The sequence below is a fragment of the Berghia stephanieae genome, chromosome 13, assembly GCF_034508935.2.
Source record: "Berghia stephanieae isolate SIO BIC M18660-M18661 chromosome 13, UCSD_Bste_1.3, whole genome shotgun sequence".
Lineage (NCBI taxonomy): Eukaryota > Metazoa > Mollusca > Gastropoda > Nudibranchia > Aeolidiidae > Berghia > Berghia stephanieae.
This window is the reverse complement of record NC_088372.1, coordinates 28643868-28661614: the sequence shown is the minus strand read 5'-3', so window position 1 is coordinate 28661614 and position 17747 is coordinate 28643868. Positions and strand designations below refer to the sequence as shown.

The following is a 17747-nucleotide window of genomic DNA, read 5'->3' as shown; positions in this document are numbered from 1 at the left end:
ATTGTTGGCTTAATTTCACGTCGTTGTGATCGTGAATATTTTGTGCTGGTTTGAGATTATTTGCACCCGTGGCAATTTTGGTCAACAGACCTGCAAATAAGAGTACTTAGGTACATCGGATTGTCTCTATCCATGAGTTTTGAGTTCTCTCGTTTTAAAAATGTAGTTTATTTTTTAAAATTGCGTCATCACTTTTTGTTGTTGAAAACCCACAGACATTTCCAATTCCATGACAAAGCAACTAGGTGACTTGATTGTAGCTAACTTAGACGTCCAGCTGTTAAGTATTTATACGTTTTCTTTCTGTTGTAAATTGTTGGCTACATAGACTAATCATAGGTAAGACATTTATTTCAGATTTCACATTTGCGAGCATCCCATAATATGTATATCTACTTATGATTTAATTTACGTGACGTTTTCTTTTTTTTTTTTTTTTATCAGTGATAAATTTTCTGGCAACCTAATTCAAATAGAAGCAGCGCCGGTTATTACGAAGTCGTTCCTCTTCCGCCCACAATAATTGGTTTCCTCTTGATGATAAAAATAAAAAGGTCAGCCTCTTCAACTTCAGCAGTCATTACAATAATATACTTGGAACGTCTAGTTGGAGCATTTTTCACATTCCATATTTAGTTTTAATTATTTTTATTTGTTTCAATTTAAAAAAAAAACACTTATTGATATTATTGAACGGAGAAAGACGCAGAAGCTCAATTGCCAAAGTATTGTTCAAGTTCAAGGCCGACGGCCGACAGGGAACCACCACCATCCCTATTTTAACACATTGAATATTGAAAAATCATGGACGAAAAGAAAATGCGGGAGACCTTCCATAAGCTACTACATTCTTGTTCTAGTAGGGGGTTTGGGAGGGGGGGGGGGCTTTTTTTTTTAAGTCTGCCCCCTCCCAAACCCCCTACTAGAACAAGAATACTTGGGATGTAGTAGCTTATGGAACGTCTCCCGAAAATGCATAATATGTGCTCTGCCATATTCCAGAATCATTGCGCACAAACAGTCGTTCTTCCCCAGTGTCGTTCGCGCATGGAACAGCATCCCCGAAAAAATGTCAGAACAACCGATAACCCAACAATATTCTATAATTATCTGGACAAGTTAAAAACCAATAGATACCTAGATAGATTTTACGTCAATCAATCCACCCCGCCACATCTAGTTGCGTCAATCTTCGTCACATGAAGCTGCAAGTATTTTGGATTGGATTGGATTGAATTGGAACCTCAAAATTATGGGAAAGTTTGCAGTTAAGAAAAATTCTCACCGGTTCTTGATGCCAATTGTAACCAACACTACACACACAGACACAAACACACAAATAGTATTAGTATATATATCCTTTAACGTTTGTAGTCACTGAGAGAGAATGTAATGCATTATTTGTGTCGTTAGGCAAGGAATTTACCCAATGGAAACCGTACGGTGCTCTTATTGGCTAACCAACCAGCGGCCTCGATGAGAAAAATATCCGCCATTTTGATGTTGGCTGGGAATCGCGTTACTATAGTAAACAAGCGCTGATCGGCCGTTCATGAAAACAAGTTGCTGCTCGCTCGTTTAACTCAAAATTATTCAAAACGATCTCTCTAAAATGATATAAATGTGACTTCTTAAGGTTTTCTTCACGGTCAAAACCACACAACATTCTATTAATGATTACGTCCGAGGCAAAAAGGAATATTGACAGGTCGACCGAGAGTTGAACTCGTGAGACGACAAACATCAATGCGAAGTGTAGCGAGAGTCAAGCTATTGTTTGTCTTGTCCTATTCTATATAGAGAAAAGGATAAATAGTATAGCCTCGTGTGTGAGTGGTTGCGTGTCATAGTCTTGTTTTTAAATTGTTTCTGTTGTTTATGTGTGTAGTGATGACTCTCTCACACTCAATTTCAATGCCGAAAGAGGAATTCCCGCACACAAGAAAGGGGAATTGGGGTGGTATTTGGCATGCATATTGTATAGTATCTAGTTCTAAATAGATAACTGATTAGAATTATATTATGATATAGATAGTATGCAGATGACGTCACTCAGGCCTTTGTTATTGTTTTTGCCATCCGCGTTTGTGAGTTATTCTCACTAAACTGTATTAACCAGACTATAAAAGTTCATGGTTACACAGAGTTTGTGTGTTGGTCCGTTATACTTCCGGATGGCAATATTGTGAACTCCTTGGCCAAGCGCATTCTATTTATATAAACACAATGCCAAATACAATTCCGAAGTTTCCTTATTTCAAATGAAGTAAAGCTCCAAAACCTAATGGTAGTGATTGTAGTACTGAGTGTTAGTGAGGTGATGTGGTGTTGGTGGTGGTTGTAGTTGTAGTAGTAATAGTGATGATGATGTGGTGGTGGTGATGATTGTAGTTGTAGTAGTAGTGGTAGTGATGATGATGTGGTGGTGGTTGTAGTAGTAGTGGTAATGGTAATGATATGGTGGTGGTGGTGGTTGTAGTAGTAGTGGTCGTGATGATGATGTGGTGGTGGTGTTTGTAGTAATAGTGGTAATGATGCGGCTATGTGGTCTAGTAGTATGACACTCGCTTCCGGATCGGAAGGTCCTGGGTTCGAGCCTCGCGCTCGGCGCATAGTTGAGTCCTTGGAAAAGGCTCTTTACTCACATTCTCTCACCGTACTCAGGTGTAAAATGAGTACCTGGCCGTTAACAGAGTTGTCTTTGTCCGAAAAGTTGTAATATCGCCTAACAGGCGTCATGTCCCGTCCTACATGTTAAATGTTGACCAGGGACCCCTTGTAAAGCGCTCTGAGCACATTTAGTAGATATTGCACTATATAAAGCTCAATTAAAAAAAAAAAAATATTTCAATGATGATGATATGGTGGTGGTGGTTGCAGTAGTAGTAGTGGTAGTGATGATAATGTGGTGGTGGTTGTAGTTGTAGTAGTAGTGATAGTGATGATGATGTGGTGGTGGTTGTAGTAGTAGTGGTAGTGATGATGATGTGGTTGTGGTGGTTGTAGTAGTAGTTGTAATGGTGATGATATGGTGGTAGTGGTGGTTGCAGTAGTAGTGGTAGTGATGACGATGTGGTTGTGGTGGTTGTAGTAGTAGTGGTAATGGTAATGATATGGTGGTAGTTGTGGTTGAAGTAGTAGTGGTAATGGTAATGATATGGTGATGGTTGTAGTAGTAGTGGTCGTGATGACGATGTGGTTGTGGTGGTTGTAGTAGTAGTGGTAGTGATGCTATTGTGGTGGTGGTTGTAGTAGTTGAGGTAGTGATGTGGTGGTGGTTGTAGTAGTAGTGGTGGTGGTGGTTGTGGTAGTAGTGGTAATGATGATATGGTGGTGGTGGTTGCAGTAGTAGTGGTAGTGATGACGATGTGGTTGTGGTGATTGTAGCAGTGGTAGTGATGATGATGTGCTGGTGGTGGTGTAGTAGTAGTGGTAGTGATAATGATGTGGGGCTGGTGGTTGTAGTAGTAGTGTTAGTGATGATATTGTGGTGGTGGTTGTAGTAGTAGATGATGTGGTGGTTGGAAAACACATTACAGGTTATTATAATACATGATTACACACATTCTCTAACTTCATTTTTTGACATCTTCATTGTGCCATAAATATACGCAACAGTTCTGAAACATTTTATTGTGGATTTTGATATTGTTTGTTGTTTTTCTTGTGTCGTTATGTTGACATAGATACCGAATGAATGGTAATTACTACATTCTCAGCCAACAACAAAATGGCGCTGAATGCTTTCATTGGTGGACACTTTTTAGGCTTCGTACGTATTCTCATTCGTTTAATTCTATGGTCGTTAGGACTTAAAAATAGGACTGTTTGCCCAATCAAGAAAGCAACAAAAAGAGTTTTCCCCTTTTGAAAATATTACAGTGAAAAGAATCCGATACGGATGAAGCTGAGAATATCGGTTCATTGCTTTCTAGAAGCCAAGGATCGTCGTTTTATGACACCTCTATATAACTTGTTAAACTGTTAATTTACGACAAGTTACTTGTATTCTCTTTTTTTTTTTTTTTTTTTAACTAGAGCCACAATGTGTTTTAAACTGACATTTATCTCCTGGAGAAAGCAATTTACAAAAATGTACATAACAGCCTTAAAAAAAGAATAAATTAACAAATACGGAATATTTCGTACAAAAGAAAAATATCTAAAATGTTAATACGTTACTTTAAATACGGACAGACGGCCGAAGACCCTGTTACATTTTGACTTCGTGTTTGCCCAAGACGTGTCGAATGCTCTTTTGCCGTCCGTCCGTATTTCAATTAATGTTTAACATTTTTACTCTTCTTGATATTAGCTGAAAATGGGTTTTGAGCCCGAAACGGTCCGTGTTTGGTATTTAGTTCTTTGTTTTTTAAAGCTTTTTTGAACGTTATCACAGCCATACAACTTTGGAATCGTAACTCATATTATAACAAAGAATTGTGCCATTAAAATGATTTTTTTTACAGAGTTGACTTTGAGTAGAAATGTTTGTGAATGGGTAAGTACTCGTATTCGGTGACTTTTACCTCCAGATTATTCAGTGTTGTCTCTATTGTATCAAATTTATCTCTACATACACTAAGCATCAAGATGACTCTTTGTAAGAAAAGAAAAAGTAGCCCTGTTTCGAATAAATCTCTCTCTCTCTCTCTCTCTCTCTCTCTCTCTCTCTCTCTCTCTCTCTCTCTCTCTCTCTCTCTCTCTCTCTCTCTCTCTCTCTCTCTCTCTCTCTCTCTCTCTCTCTCTCTCTCTCTCTCTCTCCCCTCCCTTTTTTGTTTGTTTTTGCTATATTTTTTTAAATGACAATTTCATTGATGTAACTAACAATGGGTTTTATCTCCTTTCTTATTTCTCCGTTTTAAACAGTTTCCTATTTTTAAAATGATAAAAAGGTAAGTTGTTTGGTTTGAAAAGACGAAATCCCCCATTCTACTCATCTATAAGCGAGGATAACGTAAACTGCAAAGTGTTTATACTAATTGCCATTTAATTATCACACATAAATGACGCGTGTAAAAGATAATTCCAATGCAACTCTTAATTTTATTTTATCTGTTCTAAAGCATTTGGTATTCACGCAAATTAAATAACAATATCTACATTAGGTCCAGTTGGATCGTAAGATGGCAACACACCAACAATAACAACAATAACAATAACAACAATAAAAAGAAAGAAAAACGAAAAAGAAAAAGAAAAATAACAAAACAAAAATGAATTAAATTAAAAAAAAATTAATAAAACAATAACAAACAATCAAACAAACAAACACAAGACAAAAACAAAACTCCCATGTATAGCATGGACCGAAAAGTGCAAGCTAAAAGGCTTCATCATCATTATTAACAACATGATCATCATCATCATTATCATCATAATCATCTTCATCATCATCATCATCATCATCATCATCATCATCATCATCATCATCATCATCATCATCATCATCATTATCATTATCCTCCTCCTCCTACTCATCATCATCATTATCATCATCATCCAAAATAATAATAACACAACAACAACAGCAAGAAAAAAAAAGAAAAGAAAAATAAAAAAATATAAAACAAAACGGAACAGAACAAAATAAATAAAGAACGACAAAATATTTTTTTTTTAAAACAAGCAAACCAAAAGAAAAAAAAATAAATAGAATTAAAAAACAACCCCCCCCCCCTCCAAAAAAAAAAACCCCCAACTAATTCTATATCTTGAGATGCATTTGAAATAAAGCAACAAAAAAACATAAAGCATCACCCCATCTATCTATCTATCTATCTATCTCTTTCTATCCCCTTTTTAAAAAAGCAAATTTGTGATTTAAAAAACAAAACAAAAAGAAACCCCCCCCCCCCTCCCAAAAAAAAAAAAAAACACAAAGAAAACCACACCAAACAAAAACAAACAAACAAAGTAAAAAAAAAAAAAAACACACACACAAACACACACACACAACAAAACTCTACATGAAAATCAAATGTATGATCTAAATTCTGTTTTAAAAATATAAGAAATTCTTTATTGTTTATGAATATACTTTCTCAAACTACAAACGACTGAAATTTCCCTTTTATTCTCAAATATGGACTTAAGATATACCTTTTATTTTTGGCATCTACTTTACTCCGAATAAATAATTAATAATACCATAAGGTCACAATCAAATTAATGCTAAATTTTCTTTAGAATCCTAGCTTTAAAATGCCAATCTGGCAACCCAAACTTCTTGGCTGTCATAACGGGAAAACCCGAAAGAAACAGAAATTTCTGGGGAAATAGTTTCCTCCTTCTTTCCCCTGTCCAATTTTATGCACCGTCATTGATCGTTTTCCCCGGGAAGACCGAAGGTGACACTAGCCAAATAAAATCGCCTGAATTTGCCAACTGCCCGAATGGTTTTCCTCCGGAAAATAATGACAGAAAGCCCGAATACTATGCTATCATCACAGGTAACAATAACAAGGTTACATACATTATCATCTTGTTCGGGATAAGTGAGAGTGATATAATGTGCAAGTATTTTACACATCGTATTACTACACAACTATAGAGTCTGGCAAACGTGAGATTGGAGTCAGTGTTTCGACAGAAAGAAAACTTTAATTTAACATTAATTTTTTGAAAGGTTTGAATAAACTTGAAATGTTTCGTCGCATCCTTACCCCGAACAACCTCTTCAAATCAAGTATCGTCGCAGCAAGCTCGTGAGTGTGCTTTTATATTACTATTACATTACTTCATCTCTTTCTTAATTTTTAAATTTCGCTCATTGATTTTTGCTATTGCTATGGGTGAATAATAAATTGCAGTTTTTCGTACTCTGACTCTGTACTGTCTACTGACTCTTTCAGACTGAGTATTACTGTCGATGTTGCATCCTGCTCAAAAGAAAAAGATATTATGATTAATTTTATCCAGCAACACGACGCTTCGCTAAGTATATGTCCCAGTCATTGCGTCATAGTCATAAACCATCCATGAGGCCCACATAGCCAGAGATTTGCAACTTGAAAAGGCAGGAAAATTGCTTGCTATCACTTAGCCTTAGTCTAAGAGAGCGCTAGTCTAACAGAGTGCTTCACAGTTAATATTAATTCATTACCAATCACTGTTAACATTCTAATCTTCTTCTTCTCTTTTCTTCTTCTTCTTCTTTTCTTCTTCTTATTATTATATTTTTTATTTTATATAATATGATGATGATGATCATCATCATCATCATCATTAATGATTCTTAGATTTTAAATAACACAACTGGATAAGATGCATAAATATTCATGACTGAAAAGATTGAAGTTGTGCGGCTTTGTAGTCTATTGGTATGACACTCACCTTCGATTGAGGTCCTGGGTTCGAGTCCCGCTTTGAGCGGTGCACAGTTGAGCCCTTGGAAAAGGCTCTTTACCCACATTCTCTCACTGTACTCAGGTGTAAAATAAGTACCGTCAACAGCATTGTCTCTGTCCGAAAAAAATTGTAATAATGCCTAAAAGGTGTTATTTCTCGTCTTACATGTTAAATGTTCCTGTTGTCTAGGGACCCCTTATAAAGTGCTTTGAGTACGTTTAGTGGATATTTTGCTTTATAAAAGCTCGTTTTTTGGGGGTTTAATTTTTTATTATATGTATAGTAATAATAGATATAAAATAGAACATATGCACCACACTTTATTTCTGTTTTTAGGACATAAATAATAGTGTTCTCATGAGTGTGGCCGTTTTATGAAAGAGAAGTCGAAATTTATTTCATTGTCATTACTTGGACACCGCAAATTACTCAAAGTATTTATTGTCTTCATTTGTGCATGCTAAAATATGTTCAATTTTTTGTTCTCATTACGATATTATTCTTATTCTTGATGACTAATATAGCTGCAAGGAGTTTTACGTAGTTGTATTCCACTGCCTCATTCTGGCATTACGTCTGGGCAAGCATGATGCAGAAAGTTGAAAGGCCAAATTGAACAGATATTAATTTTGACCTCCCCCTCCACCCCCAATATTCCAAGCTTGAGAAATCAAATACACTCTTCTCATAACATTTACCTTGACGTTTAATTATTTTCTTCAGCATCTTGTTTATTCGTGCATTCTTTTAATGCAGTAATGAGGTTATAGATAGTATGCAGATGACGTCACTCAGGCCTTTGTTATGGTTTTTGCCATCCGCGTTTGTGAGTTGTTCTCACTAAACTGTATTAACCAGACTATAAAAGTTCATGGTTACACAGAGTTTGTGTGTTGGTCCGTTATACTTCCGGATGGCAATGTTGTGAACTCCTTGGCCAAGCGCATTCTATCTATAGGGATTCAGATGAACTTGTGATAATTATGATGATAGAAAAGGTCCTTCAGAGGCATTAGGCCCATGGAGCCAGGTTTACTCTGATTTCTACATTGTGAAATGGACTTAGCACTTGTTTGCTATCCTTTGGATAGGACACTAGTCTATCCCAAATTATATTCCAACAGATCTAACCGACCAGCTACCCAATCACTGCCAGGTGGAGGGGGGGTGGGGGACCAAAAACATCTCGACCACACCCAGAATTGATCTTGGTCCCTTTGTGTGTAAAGCGAGTTCTCTAAAGAGCTAGAAGAACTCCAATTATGATGATAAAATTGATAACATTTATCCCATTCATAATCAGAAACTATTAATTAGAGCTTTTTTATTTAGCGCAATATCCACTGAATGTGCTCAAAGCGCTTTATAAAGAAATCAGAAACGATTATATAAACTATAATGGTTTAAATCAAACTGTTCGATTAGTGATCAGTTTTGTTGATTGTTACCACTTTGTGTCCAAGATCAAACAGAAAAATTGCCTCTCTTACGACCAGACTTGGAATCTACAAATTCGGCAAGTCAGAGGAATCTTCATTCCTCCAGTCGACCAGACTACCAAGACAGATGTCTTCACAAAACCGGACGATGAAGGCCATTCGAGTGGATCAATTTGGGGATGAGAGTAAATTGAAACTTGTGGATCACCCCATTCCAACACCCAAAGATAATGAGGTAAGATTAGGTTTTTGGAAATTAAGTTTACTTCATGTTTGTTTGATATAATTTAGCTTAAAAGATTCATGAATTAGAAACTAAAAAGAAAAGATGGCAGAGAAGTAAGCAATGAATGAGTAGTAATTATCGTGTTTTTGTCGCAGCTTGCTAAATGAATTCTTTAAATTTATTCTAGTGTGACATTGTATCAACAGTGTCATGCTCTTATCTTATATAATTTTGAACTTTTTTTCAGGATACTCAAAGAATAGTATTTTTTCCCCACGTTTTGATTGTCAGAACTATTTTTTTTCCATGTTCATGACTTTCCATATTAGCGGAATAGCTCTCAATACAGTTTATCTTCTTCTGGGTAAAAAAATGGTTTCATAAAAGTTTTAGTTACACATTTAGATCACAACACTTATATCTTATTGTCTTTACAATAAATAGTCACTTGGACTGGAAGCTTCAATTTGATTAACAGAGACGTATAATGTAGACGTTTTGGATTTCTCCTTTGTCATCAAAACAATGAATGAATGAAGCACAATATTTTGTCATATTATTCGGGGGGGGGGGGGGGGGGGGGGGGGGGGGGGGACGAGACCTTTAGAGTAAACAACTGATTTCACCAGCCAATGCAATATTACAGAGACATTAAAACTTAAGATTTTTGTTGCCCATTGCCCTTAGTTTTCCTGACTTTTATACAAATCAGCATTTAAAAATTTTATTTATAATTATTTTCGTGTATGTTTGATAAAGAGGGTTTTGGGCAGGAAGCATTCTTTGTGTGTTTGTGTGTGTGTGTGTGTGTGTGTGTGTGTGTGTGTGTGTGTGTGTTTTAAAGCTGTTATAGTAACTTTTATTCAATATAGATAAAGTTCACAACTTCAGGCAGCCAATATGTACTTTTTACTTTTTGTTTCATCTTTTTTGTAAAGATTACATCATTTGTTTTTATTTTTATACTCAAAAGTATTAACATCAATTTATATATCTTTAACTTTAGGTTTTGGTAAAGGTGGATTCCATTGGAGTAAATCCTGTGGAGGTGATGATCCGTAATGGTTGGTTTGGAGACATGATCAAAACGCCCTACGTGCCAGGGACAGATGTGGCCGGGGTTGTTGAGGAGGTTGGATGTAAGGTCAAGACATTTAAGGTTAGATTGCAAAACACTTTAAAATTTCTTCCAGTTCTGGAGTTAAATGTTAGTGATACGTGATACACCAGTAATCAGGAGAGTTTTGATCCTCTGTCAAGGGATGCTGAATTTTTAAAGGATTTCTTTTCCTTTTTTTTTTTCTTTTTCTTTCTTATCTGTCAATCACATTATCATACACACTGATTCAAACTTTTGTTGTGCACCAGTGCATGCTCGCCTATTTTTCACTTTTATGAAAATTGTGAAATGTATGACCCAAAACAGTATGTGGCACCCAAGTTTTAGAAATATGTTTTATTTTGCAGTTTACTGGAGGGGGGGGGGGGGGGGGGGGGGGGGGGTTAGGGTCCAATAGCTCAGTTGGTAGAGCACTCGCTTCACATGCAAAGTGGCCGAGATTGATCCTGGTTGCAGTTGAGATTTTTTCTGATCCCCAGCAGTGAATGGGTAGCTGGGTCTGTTAGATCTGGTGGAAAGTACTTTGCGATAGACTATTGTCCTATCCAATAGCAAGCAGTTGCTATTGTCCCTTTCATGCTATAGAAACTGGGATAAACTCCGGTTCTATGGGTCTAATGAAGGACTACTTTATTTAATTTATTTTTTTTAATGTTACTCTTGGAATTTGGAAGTTTTCTTATAAATTGTGTTTAAAATGCCTTTTTGAATTTACTTTGAAAGATTGACATATAGTTAAAATGGAAATATACCAATTTCATTTTTCTCTCCCTTCTCTTTTCAGAAAGGGGATCGTGTTTTTGCTATCAAGACAGATTCTGGTGCTTATGCAGAGTTTTGTACAGCCCCTGAAAGCTATGTTCGCCATCTCTGTAAGAGACTTTCCTTCAGTCAAGGTGCTGCCATTGGGCTTCCTTACACCGTGGCTTACAAGGCTTTACTTATCAGGTAAGGTTTTAATAATGATAATAATATTAAGAATAATAAAAAATGATAATAATACAGTGCAGCACGAAAATCTCGAACACACAAATCTTGAAATCACAGAATTCTCTAACACAACTTAATTCCCCTCTCTTCTCATAGTACTAGCAACACAAAAATCTCGAACACTATCAGAGGCGAACAGAGAAATATCGAACAATCTAGACCTTCACTTTCACATTTATGAAATTGGGTTTATTGATTTCCTTTCTTTTTTTTTTTTTCTTTTTTCTTTTTTATTTTTTGGAAATGCTGGTAAATATGATCCAAAAATACTGGTAAATATATAATCCGAAAATGCTGGTAAATATTATCTAAAAATGCTGGTAATTATAATCCGACAATCCAGATCATTTTCAAAATTTTCTATTGTCTTTCTCCAGGGCAAAAAGTAAAAAAGGAGAAACAATCTTCATCCATGGAGCCAGTGGAGCTGTAAGTTTGGTTGAATTTGTTATTAGTTATCAAGATTTTATTCCAATTAGGATTTTTTAGTTAGTAATTCTTTGATAGCATTTGTTTACATATGTAAACTCTAGACTTTTGATCAGAGCGTAAACTCAGATTCAGTTCTCATCAAATGATGCACCTCATTGAATGTAAGTGGGGTTTTGATGGCTCAGTGATAATGCACAAACAAGGATAATAATTTTGGCTTAGTTTCAATTTAAAAATTTAAAAATCTGACCGCTCTCTTCAACAGCAGTGATTAAGTTGCCGGATCTGTTTGATCAGGCAGAAAGTACAAGTACAAAGTTTTGTGATACATCAGCATCCTATCGACATTTAGTCCTTCAGAGCCATTTGGGCCCATGGAGCCGGAGTATATCCCAGTTTCTATAGTGTGAAATGGACAATAGCAATTGCTTGCTATCCTTTGGATAGGATGCTAGTCTATCGCAAAGTATTTTCCGCCAAATCTAACATACTCAGCTACCCATTCACTGCTGGGTGGACAGGGGTGGGGGGGGGGGGGGGGTGAACACATGGAAAAAATCTCGACTGCACCTGGGATTGATCTTGGTCCCTTTGCATGTGAGGTGAGTGCTCTACCAACTGAGCTATAGGGATCCTCGCTATCGGCATGGGTACATGCTATTGTTATGGTCTGTTTGGATGTTACGAAAAACCTGGATTACTTTGGCTCCTCAGGCCTTATGTCTTTTTTTTTTTATGTCAAAGGGTTTCTGAAATCACCTCACCTCACCTCAGTCTCCTGACAGAGGTGGTCGTAGATGAGAGATGATTTTTGCAGTAAGGGCCCTCCATCCAGATCTGTTCTCAGCTATCCTCTTTAGTGTTGAGCTATCTATCGGGACAGCCAAACACTTTCTGAATAAATCAGTTTTAACGTTTTATTTGAAGGTTTCCTAAGGTGTGTCTCACACGATTCCTTGGGTAAGGCATTCCAGGTCTTTGACATGAGAGATGAGATAGATTTCTTGCCTTATGTTCTTTTTTTTGTGTGTGTGTGTGTGTTTTTTTGTTTTTTTTTAGTAACTCCAGATTTGTTTAGTTAGTGGTAAATTACTCAGTTGCTGCTCAGACAACTGTCATTGGTTGTTCATTTTTACCTTCATTTTTAAAAAAATAATTTTTGTCATTGTGATTCAGGTAGGTCAGGCAGCAACTCAACTGGCCAAAGCAAGGGGGATGTGTGTAATTGGCACAGCAGGAACTAAGGAGGGGATGGACTTAGTCAAATGTCAGGGAGCCGATTTTGTATTTAATCACAAGGAGGAGGGCTACATGGACAAAGTCAAGGTTGGTAACTCCAATGAATTTTATTTACATGCAATGTGTAAGGCTTTTGGGCAAATAGTTTCCCTATGGGAAAATAAAGAACAAAGTGTTTGGATGCCTCGAAAAAAACAAGCAAAACAAAAACAAACATCAAAACAGTAGTACAGCATGAAAAATTTATCAATAGAAAAGAAAAGAAAAAAAAAATGTACATTAATACACAATTCACTTAATATGCATTTCAAAACATTTGTCGAGCATTTACTTAGTGAAAAGATACATTTTTAGACGTTTTTTTTTTTTTGGAAAATTGTTATTGAGCTCGGAAAATCTTAGAGAATGAGTAAGATCACTCTACATTGTTGGCCCGAATTTCCTAACAGACCGAACACCAAAGTCATTTAAATTTAGTTTTAGGAGATGTTAACAATTTTAAGTCATGAGATCTAAACTTTCTCAGCAGTACTTACAGTTGGGGTAAGCGTTGAATTAAGAGGGGTTCAGAGGATGCAAATACACCAAAGCAGTTCTTCTTTCATTCTATAGGAGTATGTCATGATAGTCCTTCCCAACTCTGGCCTTACACACCAAAGGAGTGATAACATACCGTAGGAGTGATAACACACCATAGGAGTGATAACATACCGTAGGAGTGATAATATACAGTAGGAGTGATAACATAACGTAGGAGTGATAACACACCATAGGAGAAGTAACATGCCATAGGATTGATAACACATCATAGGAGTGATAACACACTATAGGAGAAATAAAACACCATAAGATTGATAACACACCATAGGAGAAATAACACACCATATGAGTAATAACACACCATAGAAGTGATAACACACTATAGGAGTGATAACACACCATAGGAGTGATAACATACCAATGGAGTGATAACACACCATAGGAGAAATAACACACCATAGGAGTGATAACACACCATAGGAGAAATAACACGCCATAGGAGTGATAATATACCATAGGAGTGATAACACACCATAAGAGAAATAACACACTATAGGAGTGATAACTCACCATAGGAGTATGTATGTAATGGTAGTCCTTACTTCTATCCTTGAACAGAACGCAGCAGGAGAGAAAGGAATCAACGTCATCTTGGAGATGATGGCAAACAAAAATCTGGTGGCTGATCTTAAAGTTATCTCATCCAGAGGGAGGATTGTGGTGAGTGAAGAAATTGCTTAATCATATTTATTTGTTGAAAAGACATGTTTCATCTCAGTTACTTTAGTGTGACTGAATACATGTGATAGTGTAAGAGTGTTCATAATATTGATATTATTATCATCACCATCATTATAATTGTTGTTGTTATTATTATTATTATTATTATTATTATTTATGTATTATTATTTATTATTATTATTATATTATTATTATTTATTATTTATTTATTATTATTAATCTGCTGCTGCTGGTGATGATGATAATGATGACGATGGTTATGCGAAGAAATATAGTTTTTCCTTAAACACTCAAGTCCTCTTTTCTTCTTGTCTGACGTCAGGTAATCGGTAACCAAGGTCCCATCCCACAGTTCGACGCTTCGCTGACCATGGGGGTGGAGGCTGACATTATGGGGATGGTGGTACAAGTCAGTACTCATGTAAGAAATGTTGAACTTTACTGTATTATTTATAAATAGTTGTTTTTAAAAAAATAAAAGTTACCTTTATTCATCCCATAGGGGAAATTTGTCTCTAGGGTCTATTCCAAGGGAAGACTGGAATAACCCAGGCGTGAGCCGCAGTGCAGCGCCACAAATTGAACTACGGCAAGTTGACTTGCTCATGGCCACACAGCGCATTTGGTAATCGAACACAGTAACTTTTGGGACATGTGTGGAGAAGAGACAGAATAGAAAAGTTGGTAACATCTGGGATGATCGAAGGAAAGAGAGCTATAGGAAAACAAAGAATGACTTATCTAAATAACCTAAGAATGGCCAAATGTGACTTAAAAAGCAACACAGATTTCATGCGCACCGCAGAGGATCGTGATTCGTGGAGACAGCTGACCGGCAATGTGCTCAAGAGCACAAGACACGATGGATGATGATGAACTTTTGGGTACGAAGCAAAGACTGTAGCGCTGAGCCACGCTGTCATATGTTGTTCAGGCTGGATTGTACTAGGGTTTTTTTGTTATCTTGTTGGGTTTTTTTTGTAAGTGTGGTAGGATGGGGAATTTAAAAAATGGATCTTATGACACTCTAGGAAGTGTTGAACAAAACAGAATTTAAATTCAATGATAGTGTATGTCAAACATGTGAGTGTAGATTCAACTTGCCTTTGTATAACACATTCACCTCAGCGGTGTTTTATATATTGTCAAATTCAAATTTGTGGTGTTTAACTCTTACAAATCAAATTTAATTGGCTGGTGGTATTGAACTCTTACTTATTGTCAAATTCACCTCGTCTGTGTTTTAAATATTGTCAAATTCGCCTAGGTGGAGTTTGACTCTTACACATCAAATTCACCTTACTTGTGTTTAATACATATTGTCAAATTCACCTCGCCAGTATTTAACTCTTATTTATTGTCAAATTCACCTCACTAGTATTTAACTCTTATAATATATTGTCAAAATCACTTTGCCTTTCCCTTCATTCTCTTATTTGTGTGGGTTTTATTATCCATATGTAATCTCCAATTTATAGTTTTGTTATAGGAGAAAATATGTCTGAAAAAATGGGTGGAGTTGTCTAATAGACGGTATTTGTACATAAGGTAGAATATAGGTTTGTTAATCTTATGAACATTCATTTGGAAGTTGGGCTTCATTCTATTCTGCCCTTACTGTGATGATTCGGAGGCTCCTGGAGGGTCAGTAGAGCCAGATAGCCCGAAAGGTCAACAAAAGGAAAGAAAAGGGAAAGACTAGAAGGATAGAAAGAGGGAACTCGTTGATAAGTTCCCTTGTGTATTCTGAAATCATAAATATGCCAATGCCCATCAAACCTCAGCATTTTTTTATTTTGTAACGGGTTGTTTAAGAGATCAATGATGACCTAATAACTAATCTTTAAGTTCTTCACTTAGCAGTCCTGAGAATATGATATCCATTCCTAATTCTTTCATTTCCCCCTTTTCCACTGTTCAGTTGCTATTGTGTCTTTTTAAAATATCATTTTAATAAATTTAATTCTTTTAAATAACTTTCACAGAACTGATATAAGGATGATAATTTTTTTTAAATCACTGCTGTCAATCTTTTTTTTTTTTTCTTTTCTTCGACATATTGAACTGATTTACTTTAATTTATGAAGAATATCACATTTTTTAGGCATTCGCTTATAAACATATTTGATTAATTCGTCATTTAGGCTTTGTCATTTCACCTGTAATTTTAATTTATTAATGTATGATTTTGATTAACCTTAAAACAATAGATTAATTATTAATTAATTTGTGCGGCTATGTGGTCTAGTGGTATGACAATCGCTTTCGGAATGGAAAAATGTCCTGGGTTCGAGCCTCGCTCGGCACATAGTCGAGTCTTGGAGAAGGCTCTTTACTCATATTCTCTCACCATACTCAAGTGTAAAATGAGTACCTGGCCATTACAAGCGTAGTCTCTGTCCGAAAAAATTGTAATATCGTCTAACAGGCGTCATGTCCCATCTTACATGTTAAATGTTGCTGTTGGCCAGGGACCAATTGTAAAGCGCTTTGAGCACGTTTAGTGGATATTGCCCTTTAAAAAAGCTCAATTTTAATTCTTTTAAAAGTTATTGAGGTTTCTTATATAATAACACACAAACGCATATATATGTATATATAAGCCGACAAGTTATTTTGATTGTTTTTATTCCCATATCCAGGAAGAATACATGGAGATGTTGAATACAATCAACCAAGGTCAATCTAGCTGGCTGACTCCTCACATCGCCAAAGAATACTCCTTGGACCAGGCACCTCAGGCACACAAAGATATCTCCGGCAATGCTGGCAGTAAAGGAAAACTCATCCTTAAACCTAAGCTGTGATTTGAATTATTTAACTAATTTGTATTTTTATATGTAGCAAGATGCTGCAAACAAATCAAAAATGAAGAGAGAAAAAAAACAAAATAACAAAAAAACTGAAGATGCTGGAGTTTGCGATTCTTGTCTTTCATGATAAATCACTTCATTCCATGATCAAGATAATGGTTGTAAACATGTTTTATCTCCATTGAGTTTGCTTGCCATAAATGGATTAAGCATCGATTTACAATTGGGACAGAACATTTTTACATCTTTTTTCAATAGATTTGGGGGTCCCGACAGCTTTGTTGGTAGAGCACTGGCTTCACACGCAAAAGGGACCGAGATTGATGTTGGGTGAAGTTGAGATGTTTTCTGACCCCTCCCCCTCCCCCCAACAGTGATAATGTAGCTGGGTCTGTTAGATCTGGTGGAAAGCACTTTATGATATACTAGCATCCTAACCAAAGGATAGCAAGCCATTTTGGATAGCAAACCATTGCTATTGTCTGTTTCACCCTAAAGAAACCAGGATAAACTCCGATTCCAGGGGCCTCCTGGCTATGGGTGACTATATTTTTAAAAAATAGATTAAGACACCCCCCCCCCCCCCCCCCCCCCCCCCCCCCCCACACACACACACACCGACATGTCAAAAAGACTGGAACTTGATTCTGTATATATAGGAAATAAACCACACGTTTTCCATACAAATTTGGTTTTAAGTCTGTTTGATAAGTCGGAATTAAATCTTAACCGTTCAAAATATAAATCAAACGAATTCTCACCAGATCTTTAATAAAATTTGTTATGTCCTTGTATGCTGGAATTGATTCTCTCATGGTGCTTTGATTTGTCTTCGTCCTTGTACTTTTAAAATTGTT

The 17747-nt window shown here is 36.2% G+C and overlaps 1 protein-coding gene across 8 annotated transcripts; it reads left to right on the top strand.

Moving 5' to 3' along the window:
* Positions 1-234: 234 nt before the first annotated feature.
* Positions 235-17019, top strand: LOC144958750 (quinone oxidoreductase-like). Of its 8 annotated transcripts, none has more exons than XM_078890933.1 (11): positions 258-339; positions 4870-4895; positions 6629-6707; positions 8847-9024; positions 10022-10174; positions 10920-11083; positions 11503-11554; positions 12734-12883; positions 13955-14056; positions 14400-14498; positions 16720-17019. In XM_078890933.1, the coding sequence occupies exons 3-11, from the start codon at positions 6646-6648 to the stop codon at positions 16882-16884; spliced, it is 1125 nt and encodes a 374-aa protein (XP_078747059.1). In that variant the 5' UTR covers positions 258-339; positions 4870-4895; positions 6629-6645; the 3' UTR covers positions 16885-17019. The 8 variants fall into 8 exon arrangements, with proteins under 8 accessions (XP_078747058.1, XP_078747054.1, XP_078747059.1 ...); XM_078890929.1 differs by having other exon boundaries at positions 8814-9024; XM_078890932.1 differs by lacking the exon at positions 4870-4895 and having other exon boundaries at positions 235-339.
* Positions 17020-17747: the final 728 nt, after the last annotated feature.

Coding starts and splice junctions, on each gene's coding strand:
- LOC144958750 (XM_078890928.1), top strand. CDS start 6,646: ATGTTTCGTCGCATCCTTACCCCGAACAACCTCTTCAAATCAAGTATC. Junction 9,025..10,021: donor CAACACCCAAAGATAATGAG/GTAAGATTAGGT, acceptor CTTTAACTTTAG/GTTTTGGTAAAGGTGGATTC. Junction 11,555..12,733: donor TCCATGGAGCCAGTGGAGCT/GTAAGTTTGGTT, acceptor ATTGTGATTCAG/GTAGGTCAGGCAGCAACTCA.